At 40.3% G+C, this 22,378-nt stretch overlaps 1 protein-coding gene across 21 annotated transcripts in view; it reads left to right on the top strand.

Annotated features, from left to right (window-relative positions):
• Positions 1-22,378, top strand: part of LOC137625896 (zinc finger CCCH domain-containing protein 18-like) — a 384,898-nt gene that overhangs the window by 166,328 nt on the left and 196,192 nt on the right. For all 21 annotated transcript variants that reach the window (XM_068356883.1, XM_068356874.1, XM_068357032.1 and 18 more), the window contains exon 11: positions 17,267-17,378. In XM_068356883.1, the coding sequence (XP_068212984.1) occupies positions 17,267-17,378 (112 nt within the window). The remainder of the gene's footprint in view (positions 1-17,266; positions 17,379-22,378) is intronic.

The raw sequence follows: 22,378 nt of genomic DNA, 5'->3' as shown, positions 1-22,378 counted from the left end.
CTCCCGAGTATCTAGAATCTTCGTCAGCACAGGAAGGTCAATAGGAGGATCACAAAGATACCATTGCTGCTTGGATTTGCAAGGTCATAGACCTTTCACTGAATCCCGATCCTCCTTCAAATAGACGACCCAAAGCTCACAACTTTAGGGGGGTTGGTATGTCTTTAGCCTTCAAAAAGATCTACTATGTGACGCAAGTCCTACAAGCGAGCGTGTGGTAGTTTCAAGCGACTTTCATTGCCCACTGCCTGCAAGATGTGACCTACAGGAACATGAGAGGTTTTTCATTGGTCCTGTGGTGTCTGCACAGCAAGTGGTTTAAGTAACTCAGTCTACTTGATGGATTAGCAGATGGTTGAGAGCAAAAGCTACCGGGGATTAGTCTGGGATGAATGTGAAGGACTGGCTCATTCTTTCCTTCATCTTTCCCACTCTTGGGAAACAGCACCCATGGTCCTTTGCAAGCTGGCTTCACCTATCTGCAAGTAAAACCATTTCCCTTGTGTAACCTATTATAGAAATGATACCTATGTCCCTATACCCCCGTAGCGAGGTGGGATTGGGTAACATTTATGGTTGATTCTAAAGATTGCTATGTTTCTGAGAACTCTTACCTAGACCAGTCACATAGCTAGTGTCACAAGTACAAAGATTGCTCAGGCCGCTAATCGTGCGTTGCAAGGAGCTTAGCGAGGTGTCAGGGTTTTTTTTCTCCGTGTTATGTGCAGAGCACGTATGGGAAAACCCTTGGATCAAAAGCCAACCCGGTTAATTCATGCTTACACCTTCCTAAAGGGCAAGTCAGTCCCTATAAATAGCAGAAGGCTTTGTATTTAGTGTGAGAACAAATAACAATTTTGGAGGTAATTTTATTTTTCATAACGATACGAACCTGTAGCTATTTATCGGAATTATACTTTCATTGAGGTAGAGAAAAGATACTTCTCAACTGAAGAACAAGTGTGCGTCTCCACTTTTTTAACTCCCAATACAACGGGCCCGCCATGATCAGGGGTTGAAAAGCAATCAAGGCTTGCCTCCCCAGCTTCCGACAAGTCTGCTCGTTTTGTTAGCTCACCAGGGCCTGTTGAGGCACTGCCTTTGGAGCCAACTTCAAACGAGATTGAGGAAGAATCGTCATTCAGTAACATGTTGGGCTTAATTAGGAAGCTCAAGCTGGTCGAGGCTTTAACTGCTTCTTTCTCAGAAAGTCATACCTCGACTGATTCTTTCTTTACTATGCCACACAGCTTGAAGGCACTTCTTGAGCTGTGTTAATCTAGGCAACACCATACTATCCAAAAGTTGGAGGCACAAATATCTGCCTGGAAAGATTCCCGGAGGACAGCTCACTCCTTTTTCTCTTTCACTATGATGATGCGCACTTGATGTCAAAACATGCCCAATACTACACAGTTTGACGTACCAGGTATGTCATTTACAAATATAAACCATATGAAAGTTAAAATCACTTATATCCTACAAAAGAGTACAGTGTATGGTTGTATATCACAGCTAGGATATTTCACTAAAAAACTACCACCCTCCTAATGTTATCCCCTCCTTTCTTCAACCAAGCAACAAAGACTTTGGGATTCCAGCTCTTATTCCTTATTGTATAAGGGTTATTTTAGTGTGTTTTGGTATCACCATGTAGAATCACACCACTCTCTAGCCAATGGCAACCTTCTCTGCACGAGGCATTACTCTAAACCCCCTGACACAGTTTAGAGTTGTAAGGATCCTCACATCTCACTTTACCAGCGACTGAAACACTTTTGCTATTTTAGTCTTGATTCATTTCTATTTTATTGTATTTTTATGTTAGTATATGTGTTCAAATTATGCAGAAACCATTCTCTAAATTTAGACAGCTGTGTCGTTCTGATTCCCACCCACAATGCAACCCAAAACACCAGTTATGCAAGTTGTTGAAAGCTCTATTTGGTTGAATTCCATCCCACTCTTATATTTAAAATCACGCCAAATTATCTCTACACTACAGTAAATTACCTGAAAATGTCTTATCCAAATAAACTTCTTTTTTTTTTTCTGAATTCATATATCATTTACTTGCATTTCACAGATATTTTAGGATAATTTTTTTTCAATATTATATCACTGATCACATTTGTAACTGATAACTTTAAACACAATGACAAATATATTCCCCCCCCCTCTCTCTCTCTCTCTCTCTCTGTCTGTTCATAGTATGTATGCCTTGTAATTATGCATTACAGTAAACGTCTTGTGTCAAAGGATACAAACAGATCATTATTTTTTATATTTCTCTACGCAGTAACTTAACGTCCATTACCGACGGGTAGTTTTATATCTTTCGACAATTATGTATCGTGTAATTATTACACAATCACAATCACTTCACAATGAATATGGAAGGTTTATTTACACCTGGAATCACAGTACTTTTACTATTATTTAAAGGTAAATTATATAAAAAAATCTAAAATATTCAATAGACCCTTCATTATGAATAGAAAGAATTTTTTGGTTGTTTAAAGTGAAACCCAATAGAAAATAAGGCAAACTTATGAAAAATTAATTGTAAGCAGCAGCTAAACAAATAAACATGGAAGTGTAGGTTATCATAGAGTAAGTGTGCTAGTATATCCAATGGTGACTAATCTTGTACTGAAGGCGGATCTGTTGCATTGTAGTGAAGTGCTTCAAGTTAATTCCTCCGGTTTTTTTCGAACTACAGGAAGTACTATATGATGGAGGGAGCATGTCCGTCTTTGGATGCAAAGGAAGTGATGCTGACTCCAGGGATGTCAGCAGAATGCCTAGCACAGCAACCATTAACTTTCGCTTTGAAGGAAATCACGGGTATGGAAGCGGCTGCAATGTCAGCTTTGCAGGTTTCTTCCTGGATTGACCACTGGTCTGGCACGCTCTGATATTTTACGGTATTTGAGGATCTAACAGACTCTAAGATATGCAAGCAATGTGAAGAGCTAATTCATTTAGGTGTGAAGGTTGTTCGAGGTTTTAGTCCGCTTATCAGTGGAGCAATTAGTTAATAAAACGCCGCGACGTAGTGGTCAACTAGTTCCCGTGACTAGTGGCCTCCAGGGACTCGAGGATCTTGAGAAATACTCCACTGGCACAGAACGCCACCTTCTTTCCACTTGAAGAAGTGGAGACCTAGGAAAATACAAGTTAGACCCCCTTATTGAGGAGAGCTGAAGAAGTGTAGACCTAGGAAAATACAAGTTAGACCCCCTTATTGAAGAGAGCTGAAGAAGTGGAGACCTAAGAAAATACAAGTTAGACCCCCTTATTGAGGAGAGCTGCCACCTTTAAGCAGCCTCACCCTACGGTTGCAAAACCTTCAACCTACTAAGGACTGGCAGAGCAGGTAGCAAGCCTAGCCCATCTTCATTGTAGATGACCTAACAACAGAAGAAGGTGAGGCATGAGAGGATCATGCTAGAGGTGGCATTCCCCTCATAGCACCGCTAATAGTGGTATGCCTGGCAAGTCAGTGGACAAGCCTTGGATGGTAGCTGTCATACATGTAGGATACTGCCTCCTGTTCAGTAACTCTCACCCTTCTCTTACACTAGCTTTGATGAGCCACTCGTTATATTTGAACAGCTCTAACAAAAACCTGATTCACCGGGAAGAGGTCGCAGAGATGTTGGGGGAAAAAAGCGATCAAGGAGGTCAAAGACTCGTCTCTGGGGTTTTACAGTCTTCGACCTGTCCTATCTGAACAAGTTAGTCATGAAAATGAAATTCAGAACAGAAACGCCCAATACAGTTTTGCAGGTAATACAATGATATGATTTCTTATACTGTCCATATATCTGAAGGATGCTTATTTCTAGATTCCGGTCCACTTCCACCGGAACTCCAGGAAATACCATCAGGTTGTCCTGGGACTGAGTAGATTCAAGTTTGCGCCCTCTGTTTTGGTCTGTCCACAGCTCCACTGGTGTTCACGAGTGTTCACACTGGATTCAGCTTTGGCATACGAGAATGGGGATAAGATTTTTTCACTATCTTGACGACTGGCATCTATTAGCGAAGTCAAAGGCCCAACTTCTGACCCACAGAGACTTACTTCTCGAGTATTGTCACAATCTGGAGATCCTGATGCACCCGAAGTCACCCCTAGCCAACAGAATATTTACATGTGAATGAGAATACAGTCCAAGCCAAAGTCTATCCTTTGTAGTAAATGTTGCAGAGGTTAAGAGTGGTGGCAATGCCTTTTTTAACCCTCAGTTCTCTCACAGTAAAGCAGTGGCAGAAACTGCTTGGACACCTAACCTAGTTAAAGGGTCTGGTCCTGCAGTGAGCCCTGAAGGCCAGCTGGTATCAGATGTCAAATCCACTGAACAGCTGATAAAAGTGACACTGGAGGTCTGAGCAGATCTGTCTTGGTGGCTCCAGGAGAACCTGTTAGCGGACACCATCTTGCAGAATCTTCCTCCAGTTACTCCGTATTTCAGACGCATCCAGAGAGGGATGGAGAGTGCATATTTTAAGGCACTCTACTTTGGGTCTGTGGATAGAGGAGAAACTCAGATGATCCCACATAAACTGAAAGCAGCATACCAGGCTTTGAGCCCCCTCCAGGACATAGTACTGTTAGTGGCCATTCGGTAGTGGATGAGCGACATCATCACTGTAGTTGCATATGTCAACAAGCAATGAGGTACTTTCGAGTTTGTGGGGTTCCCCAACGATAGCCATGTTTGTTATTCACCTCTACAGCATGGTGCGAGTATGTTTCTTGCCAGTGCCGGACCAAGCAGCGCTTCTAGATGGCACATTCCAACACTGGTGGGACGGCCTTAACGTATATGCTTTTCTGCTATTCTGCCTTCTATAGAAGATCATCAGCAGTCATTGAGACACCTAATGTCATGATGACTTAAGTAGCATCAAGGTGGTCTCATGCTGAATTGTATCCAGAGCTTCTCAGTCTCCTAACGGAGGTTCCGAGAGAGCTCCCGACATGACGCGATCTCCTGTGCCACCTGCATATGAAGAGGTACCACATCACGGTTAACTATCTGTCTCTTCATGGCCATCTCCTATGAGATAGAGGTTTTTCATGATCAAGTGTAAAACAACTCTCAGGATACCTCTGGAAGTCTTCGACAGCTGTCTACACTGCGAAGTAGGCACTCTTATGTAATTGGTGTCATAGGCTTGATACTTCTCCACTGGAGCCTCAATTCCACTAATTGTGGATTTTCTTGTGTACCTTAGGGATAAAAAACTCCTCTCAATGTTGGTAGCAAAAGGCTATCGCTCAGCTTGAGCCACATATTCAGACTGAAAGAAATAGATCTCAATTTTTTGCTGGAATTATCAGCTTTAATTTGGAGCTTTGAATAGACCTGCCCCTCTTGAGAAATCAGACCCTTGCTTGGAATGTGACCTGAATGCAAAGGTCACTCAGAAAAATGCCATATGAACTATTGAGGCAAGTCTTGGACAGAAACCTCATTCCTAAGACAGTTTTCTTGGTAGCTTTATCTTTGACCAAACTTATGGGAGCATTATACTGTACTGTCTTTCATACATGGTATCACATTCCGAGCAGTGGAGGCAGATCTTTTTTTCATTGGTGCCTGAATTTGTTGCTAAGACTCAAAACCCATCGATGATCGACTCTTAAATTTTTTTTTTTTTTTTTTTTTCAGTTTTATAGCTGAAGGATGCAACCGATAATTCGGGTAACCCGCTTCTATGTTCTTTGAGATCGTTGAGGCTCTGCCTGAAATGTACGCTGTCACATAGTCCCCATTTGCAGTACCTCTTTCGTGAGTGCAGGGAGGACGAAAAATATCTCTTAAGAGTAACAATTTCTTCTGGCTTCAAGAAAAGATCAGCAGAGCTTATATGGAGCATTGGGACACACCATGGACCTCAGGCCCTTCTAGAGCACATGAAGTCAGTGGAATCTTTACCACTTTGGCTATCAGGAAGAACCTCTCAGTAGCTCAGGTGGTGAAGGCAGGCAGCTGGAAGAGACAGACCACCTTCTTGGCACACTTATCTTCGGGATTGTGCCCACAGGTCCTTGGATACGTTTTCCATAGGGCCTGTGGTAGTTGGCTAGCTAGTGGTATATAGGGTTAATGTTCCCTCAGGGAAAAGATAGGTTTATGTATGAAGAATCTCTGGGCCTTAACAACTATTCTTTTAAACTTGGGTGATGGGATGTAAGGATCCTTTGGTCTGCTTTCTCTCCAGGGCTGAGCATCGCGATTCCAGATTTTTATTATTATTATTACTAGCTAAGCTTCAGCCCTAGTTGGAAAAGCAGCATGCTATAAACCCAAGGGCTCCAACATGGAAGAAATAGCCCAGTAAGGAAAGAAAATAAGGAAATACTGTAAATTACAAGGGAAGTAATGAATAATTAAAACAAATATTTTAAGAACAGTACCAACATTAAAACATCTTTCGCATATAATCTATAAAGAAAGACTTATATGTCAGTGTGTTCAACATAAAAACATTTGCTGCAAGTTTGAACTTTTGAACTTAGCCGACCAGTTAAACGAGTGAGACTACCTTCTTCCTAAGGATAACTCTTGTACTAAAGGATGGAGAAGCTAATCATAAATTTAAAGAGTAATTGTATTTTTCCTTGCTATACAAACCTGAGTCCTTTGGTTTCACTTCCCTCAGCATCCACCCAGCAAGTCCCATGCAAAATCAAAATTGGGGCTAGGTGAGCTGGCTGAGGGGTGGAAGCCCTCCTCTTACCGATAACTTCCGCTAGCTGCCAGTACCTCGTTAATTTCTTCAATGTCCGTTTCTAGCTTTTACTGAAATCCTACCCCTACTAAAGGACTCAGGTTTGTATAGCTAGGAAAATAAAAATTACCTTTAAAATTTGTGAATTTTAAGGAATCAGGTTTATATACCTAGGATAAATATAAGTTAGTATTTTAAAAAACTTTTTAAATGCAGTTTGGTATATTTCTCCTATTAGAGTTGGTCATGGTAGAATGCACCCAATCTTGAACACTGAACTATTATTATTATTATTTGTATTTTTCTTATTATTATCAACTCATTTATACTGTATACCGTATTTCCATAATAAAGTTTACTCTTTATTAATAAACTCTATACAGTACAGTACCATACTGCATTATAGTAAGATTGGGCCTGGTCGTTAAAATTATTACCAGGTACATAATTTATGACAGCATATTTACTGCATATATACTTTTGTGCTTTAGATTACATGATATCACTTTATATAAGGCTTTTAGAAAAATATAACTAGTACAGCACAAATACAAATCCTCGCCTTTGCGTAGGATAGAATGTCAGTGAAGCTGGAGTACACGGCTGTTAAACTTTTATAGTGAGGTGTAAACAGGTAGCTGATAGTTACCGGCCAGGAGTAGGAAAGCCCCACCGCCCTGCTTGCTCACTGAGCACTTGCTTTGAATTTAGCTGTCGGTGAGAACAAACATTTTTCCACTGGCTGGATTTTTTACTTAATTCTTTTTTTTCCTTTCCAGCATGTTAGTGATTGGTTGTTGTGGAGATACCTGCAGATATGCAGACTTGCCCCATGGGTTTCTGAAGACGTTGCAGTACCGTCGTGAGTGCTGAGGTGAAGGATCCCCTCTTGTTATGTCCTACCTGTAAGGGACATTCCTGCTGGCAGGAGTCTCCCTGTGACGAGTTTCGGAAGTGGTCACCCTCCCAGTAAGTTTCGTAAGTTAGGAGGTGGAAGAAGAGGTCCAAAAAGGAATTCTTTCCCTTTTAGCGTCTTCCTCAAAGTTGACGAAATCCCGATCTTTACCTCTGACCCCTGGTACACTTCCATCCTATCCTTCCCTGTTGGTGTCTTTTGGAAGCCAAATCTCAAGGGTGGAAGACTTTCTCCTTTCCCCTAGATGAATGGAATGGCTTTCCCCTCAAGAGGCTTCATCATCTGGTTTACATGTTGACATGTCCTGCAAGTTTGCAAGTTGTATGGACCTCATTGGAACTGCAAGGCCCCCCTTCCAAAGAATTGCCGGTGATGGTGCTTGCTTTGAAGGAAGCACAGGAAAGAGTTTCCGCTCTGGCGCTGGACACCTTCGGCTCGTCTCCATCGAAAGCAGAGAAGAGAGAGTCTAGGGTTCTCTCTTCAAAGCCATCCAACTCACACCAGTCTCTATCACCTCTTGAGACTAGTGGAAGAGACATGCTTAGTTTTAGCACGTCTCCTGTGCGCCCTCCCCCTGGGGCACGCATGCTGCCAGTATTTTGCCTTTTGAAACTAGCGGAAGAGACATATATAGTGTTAGTATGTCTCCGTGTGCCCTCCCTGTGGAACTCGTGCTGTCAGTATTTGATTCTCGTAAGGATACCTTGGTTGGTGAGCATTATCTCTCTAAACATGCCTACAGACACCTGATTACACATGGATTAACTAATCTGGATCTACTAGACTCCTCCTATTTTGACCCTCTGGTACTAGCACACTTAGTATTAGTGCGCACTACCCACATCACTCGCCTTACCCGCGCGAATTCAGCCTGCTAAAATGTTCGATCATTATATTTATTGCGCATGTGCCTTACCACTTTGTGTGCCTCACAACTTCATTTGTCACCCATACACGCCTCACCAGTTTGCACTCTACCCAAACTTACCTCACCATTCCCCACGCTATCCAGACGCGCCTCACCTGTAAGCGCACTAACTAGACATGCCTGACCACGCAGTACGTCACTTAGATGCGCCCCTATAGTGTGTGCTTCAAGGGTGGAGCACAATGAAGAGATATTATCCTTGCGAGAGTTAGAGCTCATGCCCCTTAACGAGCATGCCCACAAGGATGTGCTCATCACTTAATTACAGGTCTACCCAATAGACCTCCTTGACCGATAGAGATGTGACTGTCAGTGTCAAGTTACTCCTCTGAGTGACCCTTATCCTCAAATCTATCACAGATCTAGATCACCCAGAGTAGTTTCTTACGTCAACAACAACCGCATAGTCTCCCATTGACTTCGTTTCGACATCTCGGTCTCTCTCTCCTTGGAGTCAAAGATTTTGCAGAAGGAATGTCTCCAGTCTCCTTCAGAATGGAACAGATTCCTTTCAGATCTCGAGTATCATGACACCGCAGAGGATAGGTTACCGCTTGACCCCTTTCACATTTCTCTGAAGACTTATGTCTTAGAAAAAGTAAGGATTTTTGGTCCATACCAAAAGAACAAAGCTCCCTGCATCCCAGAAAAGGATTACAAGCTTCCCAGGGAGTTCAAGGCTTGTGATTCATACCTGATTCTAGAAGTTGTAGTATGATCAGCCCCTCTTTTTCCATCCCGTCTAAGGCTAGTTCAGTGATACCACGTTTGCCTAACATTTGCATGGCAGCAGATCGATCCCAGCCTGGGACCGTGAGTTTACTGGGGAGGCCACTGTTGTGTTTGAGCACCACCGGCGGTTTGTTGGGTTTGGCCAGCTGACTTTCTGGTGAGCATCTATTCTGATGAAACTGAAACTGAAACCAAACACCTTTACCTTTATATTTAAGGAGAAAAAGCGTGAGGCATTAATCTCCTGACCCCTATTTACACCAACTGGGTGTGATGTCGGAGAGGGAAAACCTTGTCTGACCTGGACTCGAATGCTTCTGACAGTGCTCTTCCTCAGCGTGCCAGACCTAAGGCCCCTGACATTGTGGAGGGCGAGTCAAGAGTCCACATTTTTGCAGTTATTGACCTTCATTCTTCTAGTGAAAGTTCTCGTGGAGGACCGTTGCTCACCTCCTAAGGAAAGGAAAGCAGCTATTGACAGACTTTGACATTTACCTAGAGGTTTGTAGAACTTCCTTGGTCAATTTTGTCCTCAGAAGCCTTAGACAAGGTCAGAGCTCGAGTTTCTGCAAGAAAAGATTCTCTATAGACAGGAAAATCTTCCAGTTTGATTCCTCCGCCCTTTTCTAGCAATTGTAACTACAGTAATACCTTGAGAGTTTAATGCATTCTGGGACCAAGCTCGTGTGTTAATTTGCTTGTATCTCAGATGAATCTTTCCCATATAAAATAACTAAAAAAATTAATCTGTTCCCACCCTCTGAAAAAAAAAGCCTAAAATCAGTATATTACAGTGGAAAAGCATGTTTTTAATTGTTCTAATTAACGTTCTACGCTCACAAAATAACAAATACCTATGAACTGGTTATGATGCTCAACAAAATGTAACATTATTATGGAGTTCTTATCTTTGAGACAGACGGTAGCGGCTAACGTTGGTGTGTGCGGAGGTGGAGGAAGGAGAGAGACTTGACGGCAACATGTTCGGTATGCAACACTTTTGTAACACTACGTAATTTAACCTTAATGAAATTAGCAACTTTAAATTTAACTTAAATGAAATTAGCGTACTGTACACACACTTATAAATAAAATGTTAATCTTACGTTACACTAAACTTAATTCTAATTTTGTTTTAATTTTCAATTTTTTACTTTTCTTCTTCGGGGCTTGGCTCTTTATGCCTCACTTGCACCTTCACTTTTTGGCGGCCTTTTTAAAAAGCACCTATCTAGGGATGTTTACTTTTGTCTCCCCTTCAAAATTGCAAAAATGACGCACGCAAGTGTCGTCACAATAGGCTAAAGCACGACCACTCGCCAACTTGTCCGGGTGCCTCTTTTCCATAAAATTAGAAAACTCCTTCCACTTCGCTAACATGTCTTTGATTTCTGCCATAGAAAGGCAGCCTTCGTCTTCCACCTCCTCCTCGCTACTGAGCTCCTGCAACACCTCCAAATGTTGCATCTCCTGGAGCTCTATCAATTCCTGTCGTGAGCTCTTCCTGATGCTCCTTGACAAGGTCGTTCACGTCTGCCTCGTCTACCTCTACCCCCATGAACTTTCCAAGAGACACGATTTCTTCCATCACAATAGGTTCGGGGTCATCAGGGTCTGTCGTATCGAACCCTTCAAAGTCCCTCTCAGCGACGGAAGCTGGCCACAATTTCTTCCACGCTGAATTATGAGTTCTTGTGATACCATGCCATGCATCGTCTATAATTTATAAGCAATATACGATATTGAAATGTTCCTTCCAAAATTCACGAAGGGTGAAATTTGTGTTGTCTGTGACATGAAGCATTTCTTGAACAAATGCTTCGTGTACAGTTTTTTTTTTAATATGGAAATAACTTGTTGGTCCATGGGCTGGAGGAGTGGCGTGGTGTTGGGCAAGAGATACTGTAAAGGACCTTGATGAACCTGAACTCATCAAGAATGTCCTCTTCGAGCCAAGAGGGTGACCAGGGGCATTGTCGAGGACCAGGAGACATTTCATTGGCAGGTTTTTCTCGGCCAAATATTTTTTGACTGCTGGACCAAAGCACAGATTAACCCATTCAGTAAAGAAATGCTGTGTAACCCAAGCCTTAGCATTAGCGCGCCACATCACTTGCAGTTTTTCTTTCAATATCCTTTGGCTCTTGAAAGCACGTGGGTTTTCTGAGTGGTAAAACAGCAGTGGCTTGCCCTTACAGTCACCGCTGGCATTGGCACACAAAGCTAGAGTTAACCGGTCCTTCATGGGTTTATGGCCCGGTAGTCTCCTCTGCCGTGTTGAAAGTACTCCTGGGCATCTTCTTCCAGAAAAAGCCACTTTCATTACAGTTGAAGACATGTTGGGGGAGGAAGCCATGTCGGGCGATAACCGAGGCAAAGGTTTTGACGAAGTACGCCACGGCTTTCGAGTCGGAACTTTCTGCTTCCCCATGCATCACAACCGAGTGTATCTCAGTCCGTTTTTTAAAGTTATCCTACCAGCCACGACTGGCTTTGAAGGTTTCCGCTGGCGTCAAAGTCTCCCCTCTCTCGGCTGCTTGTTTCCCTTTCAAGTCATCATAGATTCTGCTGGCATGCAAGGATTAGGACATGTGTTGCAAGTGATTCAAATAGTGTAGATTCATGGTGTATAGAGGAGAAAAGGATTTTTTTTTTCATTATACAGTTCATTCATGACTTTACCAAAGTTTATATTATTAATGTAATTTTACAACTCTTGTTACTTAGACATCATCATATTTTGCCATACTGTTACTGACTTAATTTGATGGTGATTGAAGTGTAGCAACTAGTCAGTGTCTAAAGACATTAACATAAGGCACTTAAGAATGGTTTTACTACTTATTACATTAATACGTTTTGGTCATCACTCAATAAGTTTTGGAAACCATAATAGTAGTAAAAGAACTGCGTTCTACATTTTGGTTTGCCACATTTCATGCCATAATTTTTCCTCAAATTGAGTAGGTAATCTAAAAAGAAATATCTATAAAATATGTTCCAATCTACTTGGATTTGATAATGGAATATTACTGTAGTTTGGTAGGGATATAATACTCCACAGTCAAATCATTGGGATTTTGCCGCTGAAGATATTTCATCCAAGTGATTATAGTGCTGAATTGCCATCCAGTACATAGAATTCAAATGTTCTGTTGTATTTTGATGAAAAGGGGTTTTAAGTTATGCTAAAGTACAAATTTCAACCAGTTAGGTTGGTCTTATATAAATATAGGAAACACCAGAAAAATCTTGTGTTCTCGGTGATGTTTTTGGGACTATTTCAATATATGGAGGGTACCTTGAAAAGGAATTAAACATACAGTAGGGTTCCGAATTATGCAAGAATTTGGTCGATCAATGACCCCGCATAAATGGAAAATCGCATATTAGAAACACACAACTAACAGAAATAATTCCCTTAGGGCCATGGCAACCAGCAACTTGGCTATTCAAACGTGTTTACTACTCATTTCCAATACTTTCTATGTACTATACTGTATTTTTTATGATATTAAATTGTTCTTGTAAATGAATCAAACATTTAATATACTTTAAAGTTCAGATATCTTGAAAAAGGTTAAAATTAATACCGTATATAAGTTTTTCATATCTATTGTATAAGACAACTGGTGAATAGCAAAACCATGACTGTATAGACTAGCTTTTGTTGTATCATTGAAAATCCAAAATTATCAAAATAAAGGAGATTTTATATCATATGTTTCCTAAACACCCCAATAAACATAATAAAAAATGACGACCATTGTTTTGTTTACATTTATCTGTGATCATATCGAAGAAACGAACGCATTTACACATCTATGGATTGGTTAGTTTTTAAAAGATGATTTTGTTATTACCAATGTTGTTCTACTTAATTTTTCTTAGAACTACGAAATAAATGAAATAATGTTTTTCTTTATGACGACGCCTGAAACGGAAACCTACCATATTTTTACTGTACACTCCATCTTCGATCATAATAAACAAACGAATGCATTAAACACACATGATAAAAGTGATAACTAATGATATTAAAAGCATTTAGTAAATATTATGTTATAACAAATATTTTACTTAGAGTATCCATTTAAATTCCTAAATTTGTAGCAAAGCAGGGAAACTTTTTTTTTTTTTTTTTTTTTGCGTTTAATCAACAATAGCAAACTGCCGCTAATGACAGAATGATGATTTACGATAATTCTAAACTGTTACGAATGATAATTGTCCTTTCCATATCCAGAATACTTTTCCTAACTTCAGTTATAAGTCAATTTGTACCCACATCTCAATTATGGAACCATCTGGAGAAAGGTAAAGTTATCGAAAAATTAGGTTACCGCTATAACGTTCGATGTGACAGATGGTGCGAGATTGGAGAAGGTAAGGAAAATTGAATCATGATTGATTTTTAATATAACAAACTTTGGGAAACAACAAAGATTTCATTTGTTAAAGGTAAAAAATGAGGGGTAGCAAAATGTATCCCATAGAGAGAGAGAGAGAGAGAGAGAGAGAATAATGATAGTTTTAAATGCACTGAACAAAAAATATGATAGGTTATAACACATAGGTGCTTATGTAATATTAACTGTATAGATGGTTTTAATTAGTTAAAAAATGGTATAAACAATACTTTGTTACTGTATTCGTACGCGCATATTCTAGAGAGCGGCACTAGACATCAGCTTGATCTGATCACAGCCAAAAGTTAAACAAAAATAAGTCAGCAATACTCGATTTATAAAACATTTCTGAAATTTAAAACAAAAGTAGTGTTTTCTTAAAGCACAATTAACTATTTAAATAGTAACAATTTTCTAGAATAAAGTGATGTTTCCTAAAAAATAGTGGTTTGCTGACGAAATTGGATGTCATATTTCAAGCTACGATTGAAATGGATTTATACTCGGTATAATTTTTTTGTTTCCTATTTAACTGACACTTTTTAAGAAGACTTATTTTGGTTTCTTCATCTATAGTATATGTAAGCATTGTATAACACCGGAGAGAGAGAGAGAGAGAGAGAGAGAGAGAGAGAGAGAGAGAGAGAGAGAGAGAGAGAGAGAGAGAGAGAATCAGCTGTTGTAATCGAATGCCATGTTTTTTTTCTTGTACCACATGAAGCAAGGAATTGATCACCACCACTAACAATAATCATGATGATTTCATTCCTAAACTCGGTTGTAATATGTGAACTAAGATTTTATTTCTTATACAGAGAGAGAGAGAGAGAGAGAGAGAGGGAGAGAGATTTGAAGTTTTTTGGCATCAAATCAATCTCTCTCTCTCTCTCTCTCTCTCTCTCTCTCTCTCTCTCTCTCTCTCTCTCTCTCTCAGAGGTTTTATAATTACACCGCGTACTATACAATACAAATCTTTATAAAGCAAATCTATACTGTTGAAAATAGGACAAAATATTGCCGACTTGTTACCGAAATTTAGGCTATTCACTGCTGATAAACAAACCCAGCCTACGTGTTAAAACCTTGAACACACTGGGAAAAATAATTTTTTTATATGCTGATCTAAACAGAAATAATGCTTTAATATACCATCACTAACACTACTAATAAAATTATCAAAAGGTTAGAGAAAGATAAATATTGCCAAGAATTTAACCATAATTTTGTTTACATTTTGTCAGCTGGACTCGCATAGATGAGTTGATTTCTTTATTGATAAGGAATAGGCTTTTTATTATGAAATTATGTTGATGAAATGTAAGGTAAATATTGTTTGGTAAAATTTATTATCAAACACCGCATTTAGGGCTACTAATATACTTAAAAAGACAATAGAGTGGATACATTTTGTAGTACTTTACTCCCAGACTTTCAACAGCTTCCCAGATACAGAAAATTTATTTTTGAAAACTAGCGACCGCATAAATGGGGAACCGCATAATTCGAACACGCATAATTCGAGACCCAACTGTACTTCAACTTATGTCAAATTCATTTTACATACGATTTGATGCCAATAATATTTTCATGGAATCAACAGAAGTATAACCCAATCTTTTTTATACTAAAGATCCCCTGGAAAAGTAAAGATGCTTTCACATTCAATCAATAAAATCCAGTTTAGCTATACATCAGACTTGTCCTTTACATAAAACCTTGTGGTTGAAGGTTTGAACTACTAGTAAATCACTGTTGGCATTTAGTTCCTCAATTGGTACTAATATATGGTCTGGCTCATGTGGTTGATATCATGGGAGGGGTGTTTCTCCTCTCGAAGCCCCTATTCCATTGATGGTTAAATTTTTATTTTACCTCTGAAGAGAAAAGCTTTGCTCAGTATCAGCGATGAAAGGCTGTTGCCGAGCCTTGAGCCATGTCTTTTATTTATGCTGAAAAGAGTTGATATTTCCTCTTTGGAAGAACTAACTATTCTCATATGGAGTTTTGAACAGATCTTTCCTCTAATGGAAGTGAGATCACTGCCCTGTGGTACCTTGAGAAGGCACTTTATGAACGGTTGAGGCCTACCTCTCACAATGATTTTCTTGCTCGCCTTAGCCTCCTCCAAATGGGTTAGTGAGCTTCAGGGTCTCTCCTTCAACGTAACTTATACCGAACATTGGAGACAGGTTTCCTTCATCTCTGACTTTGTAGCTAAAACCTAGAATATGTCAGTTCCTGTTTCCAGGGTTTCTTCGTTTCAGGTAATCACCCTTAGAGAGGTAACAGACAATCCTCATCAGCTGCTTTATGAACTGAGGGCATTATTGCACTACCTTGAATATATACACTCAACACGACCTCACCTGCAGCACTTCTTTGCCAGCTTGGGGGCCCGTCAAGAAGGTGACTAAAAATACAATCTCTTCTTGGCTAAGAGAAGTTATTGACCGTACTCATTCACCACCCTCACCTCCTACCCCGGGGAAAGCTTGTGTCAGAGTTCAGACTGTCAGAGTAGTCAGCATGACCCTGGCATTCCATAGGATTCTCTCTGTGATGCAGGTACTCCAGGCATGCATCTGGAAATGACAGACCACTATTACTGCTCATTACCTATGGGAATCATCCCACAGGTCCCTAGACACATTTTCGATAGGACCTTTAGTACTGCATAGCAGGTGGTATTACTGCCTTGGCTCCTCTCATAAGACCATTAGCATCAGATTATTGAGGGTGTAGGTTACGTGTTAGATTGGGATGAAAGTGAAGAATGACAGGCTCTTTTTTCCATCTTCCCCTCCCTTAGGGCACAGCATCAGAAACCCTGTCAGTTGGAACCAATTTGCTTGCAGGTAAGCCCACTTAGCCTGTAGCGTTTTTATTATGTAATACTGTACATGTCATTCTCCACCCTCATTATTACTACACAGATTTTCTGCTCCGTATCCTTTATTACAAGGGTCTTGCATCCTGGGTGTTACTAAACTCCCGGTGCATGAGATGTAAAGAACCTTAATTCGCACTACTTATAAGGGTCTGAGTTTTTGGTAGTCTGGGATAAGTACCCAGCCTTTTAACACAGACTTTCTTTCAGCTAAGGATGAGTCTCCTATGTAAAGGAAGAGGGTTTGTATGTGTGCTGGAAAAAATGACAAATCTGGAGATATATTGTATTTTTTCTAACTATACAAACCCAAATCATTTACTCATACTTTCTCACCATCTCCTACACCTTAGAAAGTCCCAGTTACAATCAAAGCAAATGTTTAGTGAAAAGCAGTGGGGCGTTTCTTCCCCACTATCGGCCACCTGTTTACACCTCGTTATAAAAGTTTTACTGTCGTGTACTCCTGCTACTCCTGCTTTCCTGGTATTCTATCTGATTTAAAGGATTCAGGTTTGTACAGTATAGGTAGGAAAAGTATAAATTATCTCCAAATTTTTTATGTGTGTCATTATTACAAATATTGATGTGCGAGTATCGTCATTGTTTTGATAAAGGCATTTTTTACCGGGTAAATATTTATATTGCAGATAAATCTGGCTTGCGTTCTATGTCAATGAAAGGAGGCAGGCCGCCTCCACCCACTGGATCTCATACACGACCTCCAATACCCCGTAGACCAGTCGAGCCAAGAGACCCAAGGTATGTTGAATATGTGACTTACCTTACAATTTAGTTATTTATTTATTTATTGGTTTATCATTTTTTTTTTTAGTATGTTCTTTGTTGGACCAACTTCATCAACAAAACATTAAAGAATGAGGTGAACGAGTGGATTTGTATTTACACCTATGGTGTACACAGACAAAAAAATACCTGTATATAATTTATACATATATCACTAGAATACGATGACTTAGACTTATAACGGTATATATAGAAAGTGACATCTCAATATAAGTGATAAATACTACAACTACTACTACTACTACTACCACTACTACTACTACTACTACCACTACTACTGCTAATTGATGCAGTAGTGGCAGCCTTTTTTATTATGGGAAACTTTTAGTCTTTTGATGTACAGCACAGGAAGGTTTTATGATGCTAATGTTTTTGGTTGTTTGAAGTGTTTCCTTCGGTTGTCCACAGCACACAGGAGTAGTATTGTGTTTTAATTAAGTTTTGTACAAATGACTAGGTATATTTATCACATCAGGATTTGTTTTTGATGTCCAAAATCCCCGATGTATGGGAATCCGTTTAATCTGTATTCAATGTTTATATTATCATTACTTGCTAAGCTACAACCCTGGTTGGAAAAGCAGGATGCTATAAGCCAAAGGGCTCCAACAGAAAAAATAGCCCAGTAAGGAAAGGAAATAAGGAATTAGATAAACTACAAGAGAAGTGTTTAATGATTAAAATAGAATATTTTAAGAACAGTAACAATATTAAAATAGAATGTTTTAAGACTGGTAACAAAACTAGAATAAATCTTTTATATATAAACTATAAAAACCTTAAAAAACAAGAGTAAGGGAAATAAGATAGAATAGTGTGCCCGTGTGCACCCTCTAGCAAGAGAACTCTACCCCAAGATGGTGGAAGACCATGGTACATAGGCTATGGCACTATCCAAGACTAGAGAACAATGGTTTGATTTTGGAGTGTACTTTTAGAAGAGCTGCTTACCATAGCTAAAATCTCTTTTATCTTTACCAAGAGGAAAGTAGCCACTGAACAATTACATTGCAGTAGTTAACCCCATGAGCATAGAAGAATTGTTTGGTAACCTTAGTGTTGTCAGGTGTATGAGGACAGATGAGAATATGTAAAGAATAGGCCAGACTATTTTGTATGTATAGGCAAGGGGAAAATGTGCTGTAACCAGAGAGAAGGATCCAATGTAGTACTGTCTGGCCAGCCAAAAGACTCTATAACACTAGCGGTAGTGTGGCATGTAAGAGCAAATTTTGTTTATTTGGAAAAATAAAAGTAAGAAGCATATGCTTCTCCTTGATCAAGTAATGATAGATATTGTAGATTTCAGTATGGTATGAGAAAAATAAAGGATGAAGCATTGAAGAACTAAGTGTTCTACTTCCAGCTAAGGTACAAGTAAGATATCACATGGTTCACCTTCTGGGACCTAGTAAGCAACTCAGAGTCTATTAGATAGTAAGGAGATATAAATCCTTTTAGCATGGTGACTTCCTCATTATTTTAAATATCCCTCTTCACACTATTATTATTATTATTATTACTATCCAAGCTACAACCCTAATTGGAAAAGCAAGATGCTATAAGCCCAGGGGCTCCAATAGGGAAAAATAGCCCAGTGAGGAAAGGAAATAAGGAAATAAATAACTGAAGAGAACAAATTAACAATAAATCATTCTAAAAAAAGTAATGTCAAAAGAGATATATCATATATAAACTATTAACAACGTCAACAACAAAAATGTCATATATAAACTATAAAAAGACTCATGTCCGTCTGGTCAACAAAAAAGCATTTGCTCCAACTTTGAACTTTTGAAGTTCTACTGATTCAACAACCCGATTAGGAAGATCATTCCACAACTTGGTAACAGCTGGAATAAAACTTCTAGAGTACTGCGTAGTATTGAGTCTTATGATGGAGAAGGCCTGGGTATTAGAATTAACTGCCTGCCTAGTATTACGAACAGGATAGAATTGTCCAGGGAGATCTGAATGTAAAGGATGGTCAGAGTTATGAAAAATCTTATGCAACATGCATAATGAACTAATTGATCGACGGTGCCAGAGATTAATATCTAGATCAGGAATAAGAAATTTAATAGACCGTAAGTTTCTGTCCAACAAATTAAGATGAGAATCAGCAGCTGAAGACCAGACAGGAGAACAATACTCAAAACAAGGTAGAATAAAAGAATTAAAACACTTCTTCAGAATAGATTGATCACCGAATATCTTAAAAGACTTTCTCAATAAGCCAATTTTTTGTGCAATTGAAGAAGACACAGACCTTATATGTTTCTCAAAAGTAAATTTGCTGTCAAGAATCACGCCTAAAATTTTGGAAGAGTCATACAAATTTAAAGAAACATTATCAATACCGAGATCCGGATGTTGAGGAGCCACCGTCCTTGACCTACTTACAATCATACTTTGAGTTTTGTTAGGATTCAACTTCATACCCCATAATTTGCACCATGCACTAATTTTAGCTAAATCTCTATTAAGGGATTCACCAACCCCAGATCTACATTCAGGGGATGGAATTGATGCAAAGAGAGTAGCATTATCTGCATATGCAACAAGCTTATTTTCTAGGCCAAACCACATGTCATGTGTATATAGTATGAAAAGCAATGGGCCAAGAACACTACCCTGTGGAACACCGGATATCACATTCCTATACTCACTATGGTGCCCATCAACAACAACTCTTTGAGATCTACTACTTAAAAAATCAATAATAATGCTAAGAAACGACCCACCCACTCCCAACTGTTTCAGTTTGAAAACAAGGGCCTCATGATTAACACGGTCAAAGGCAGCACTAAAATCAAGGCCAATCATACGAACTTCCCGACCACAATCAAGGGATTTCTGTACTGCATTGGAGATTGTAAGAAGGGCACCACATGCTCCAAGGCCTTTCCGAAAACCAAATTGCAAACTAGGGAATAGATGATTACCTTCAGCAAACCTATTAAGACGTTTTGCCAGAAGACGTTCAAAAACTTTAGATAATATGGGAGTTATGGAAATTGGGCGGTAATCAGTGGGACTTGAGCTACCACAAACACATTTACATAGAGGAGTAACATTACCAATTCTCCAACAAGTGCTAAAAGCTCCTCTTCTTGCTAACTTGCGTAAAATAACAGATAACTTTGGAGCTAAGAAATCTGCTGTCTTTATAAAAAACAAAGGAAAAATACCATTAGGGTCTACACCTCCATAAGCATCAAGGTCCATCAACAGAGTTTTAATCTCACGAGATCGAAAAGCTAAACTAGTTAGTTTAGCCTCAGGAAAACAGGAATGAGGAAGTTCAAGTTTTTCATTACTCTGTTTACTGTCAAAAACATCAGCCAAAAGGGTTGCCTTTTCCTTTGGACAGTGAGTGACTGAGCCATCTGGTTTAAGTAAAGGAGGAACTGTTGCATCTACACCAAAGAGTGCAGATTTAAGGGTAGACCACCATTTATGTTCCTGAGTTGTACCAGAGAGGGTTTCTTTTATGATTAAATTGTACTCCTTTTCAGTTGAAGCATAAACTCTCTGAGCAAAAGCTCGAAGCTGAGTATAGTTGTTCCAGGTCAAATCTGATCTGTTACCCTTCCAAAGGTGATAGGCCTCCTGCTTCTCCAAATAAGCACGTCTACAATCATCATTGAACCACGGTTTGTCCTTCATTCGGTACCTTAGCACACGAGAAGGGATACGCCTATCAATTATGTTGACTAGATTCTCATTCAAAGGGACAACAGGATCTACACTATTATATAATTGTGACCAATTCAAGCACAAAAGATCATGCAAAATCCCATTCCAGTCTGCTTGGGATTTCATATAAATTTTACAAGAATATGATATATCAGGGACAAGCTGCTCAGTCTTCACTAATAATGAAATCAAGGCATGATCAGAAGTCCCGACTGGAGAACCAACCTTACTAGTTATAACGCCAGGGGAGTCAGTGTATACGAGGTCCAAGCAATTACCAGACCTGTGAGTAGCTTCATTTATGATTTGCTCACAGCCTGATTCCGAGGCAAAGTCTAAAGCTCTTAAGCTCCTTCCGTCCTTTACTGGTCGAGATAGTATCTAAGGAGGCACGACCGGCGACCGGACGGTACTCACCCCGTACGGCAACGGACTTACATTCCACCTATAAGCCGACGGAGTCCTCTAGGCCCTTGGGGACAGAGGACCTCCGGCCTCGTGGGAGGGAACGGAAGGATTTGTTTACCATCCCCAAATCCTCGGCCAGGCAGCCGGAAGCGAGCACCTCCTCGGCAGTCTTCCTATCTCCAGTCTATCCAGCTGACAACTTCGACCTACTACGGGCTCCTATGGATGAGAGCTCGGACGTGGAAGGGCAGAGCGATCTTGAGGACGACGCTCTGCCAGCAGCCGCTAACCCTAAGCTTACTGAAGATGAGAGGAAGGAGTCGGAACACGCCTTCTGGCAGGTCCTAGCCTGCATCCGTTCCATCAATGGTTTTCCAGATTCATCGGCAGCCCCTCTATCTGGAAAAGAAACGGTCCTTGACCAGTTTTATGGCACTCAGAAACCTCATAGGACCAGTGCAGCTTTGCCCTGGTCAAAGGGGTTGAAGAGTGCCAAAGAGAAGGCAGTGTCCCAGGCAACTGCGTCCACCTCCAGCGCTCCAGCGCTCTCCTGTACGCCAGCGTTCTCCTGCACGTCAGCGATCCCCTGCGCCCTCGCATAGTAGTCGTCTCTCCTGCGCGCCCACGATCTTCGGATGTGGCCGCTGTTGGGAAGTCTATTCTGACTTTTCCCACGCGCCAGCGCTCGCCAACGCGCCAGCACTCACCTACGCGCCAGCGCTCGCCATCGCGCAGACGCGCAGTCCCCTGCATGCGTCCACGAGGATACGCGCGCCCTCGCCCATCCTCTCCTGCAGTTGCGCGCCAACGAGCGACGCAGGCTTCAACTACGCGCCCACGCACCAGGG

Source organism: Palaemon carinicauda, chromosome 2 (assembly GCF_036898095.1).
Source record: "Palaemon carinicauda isolate YSFRI2023 chromosome 2, ASM3689809v2, whole genome shotgun sequence".
NCBI classification, from domain to species: Eukaryota; Metazoa; Arthropoda; class Malacostraca; order Decapoda; family Palaemonidae; genus Palaemon; species Palaemon carinicauda.
Note: the sequence above shows the minus strand (reverse complement) of the source record. Positions and strands in the feature narration are given on the sequence as shown.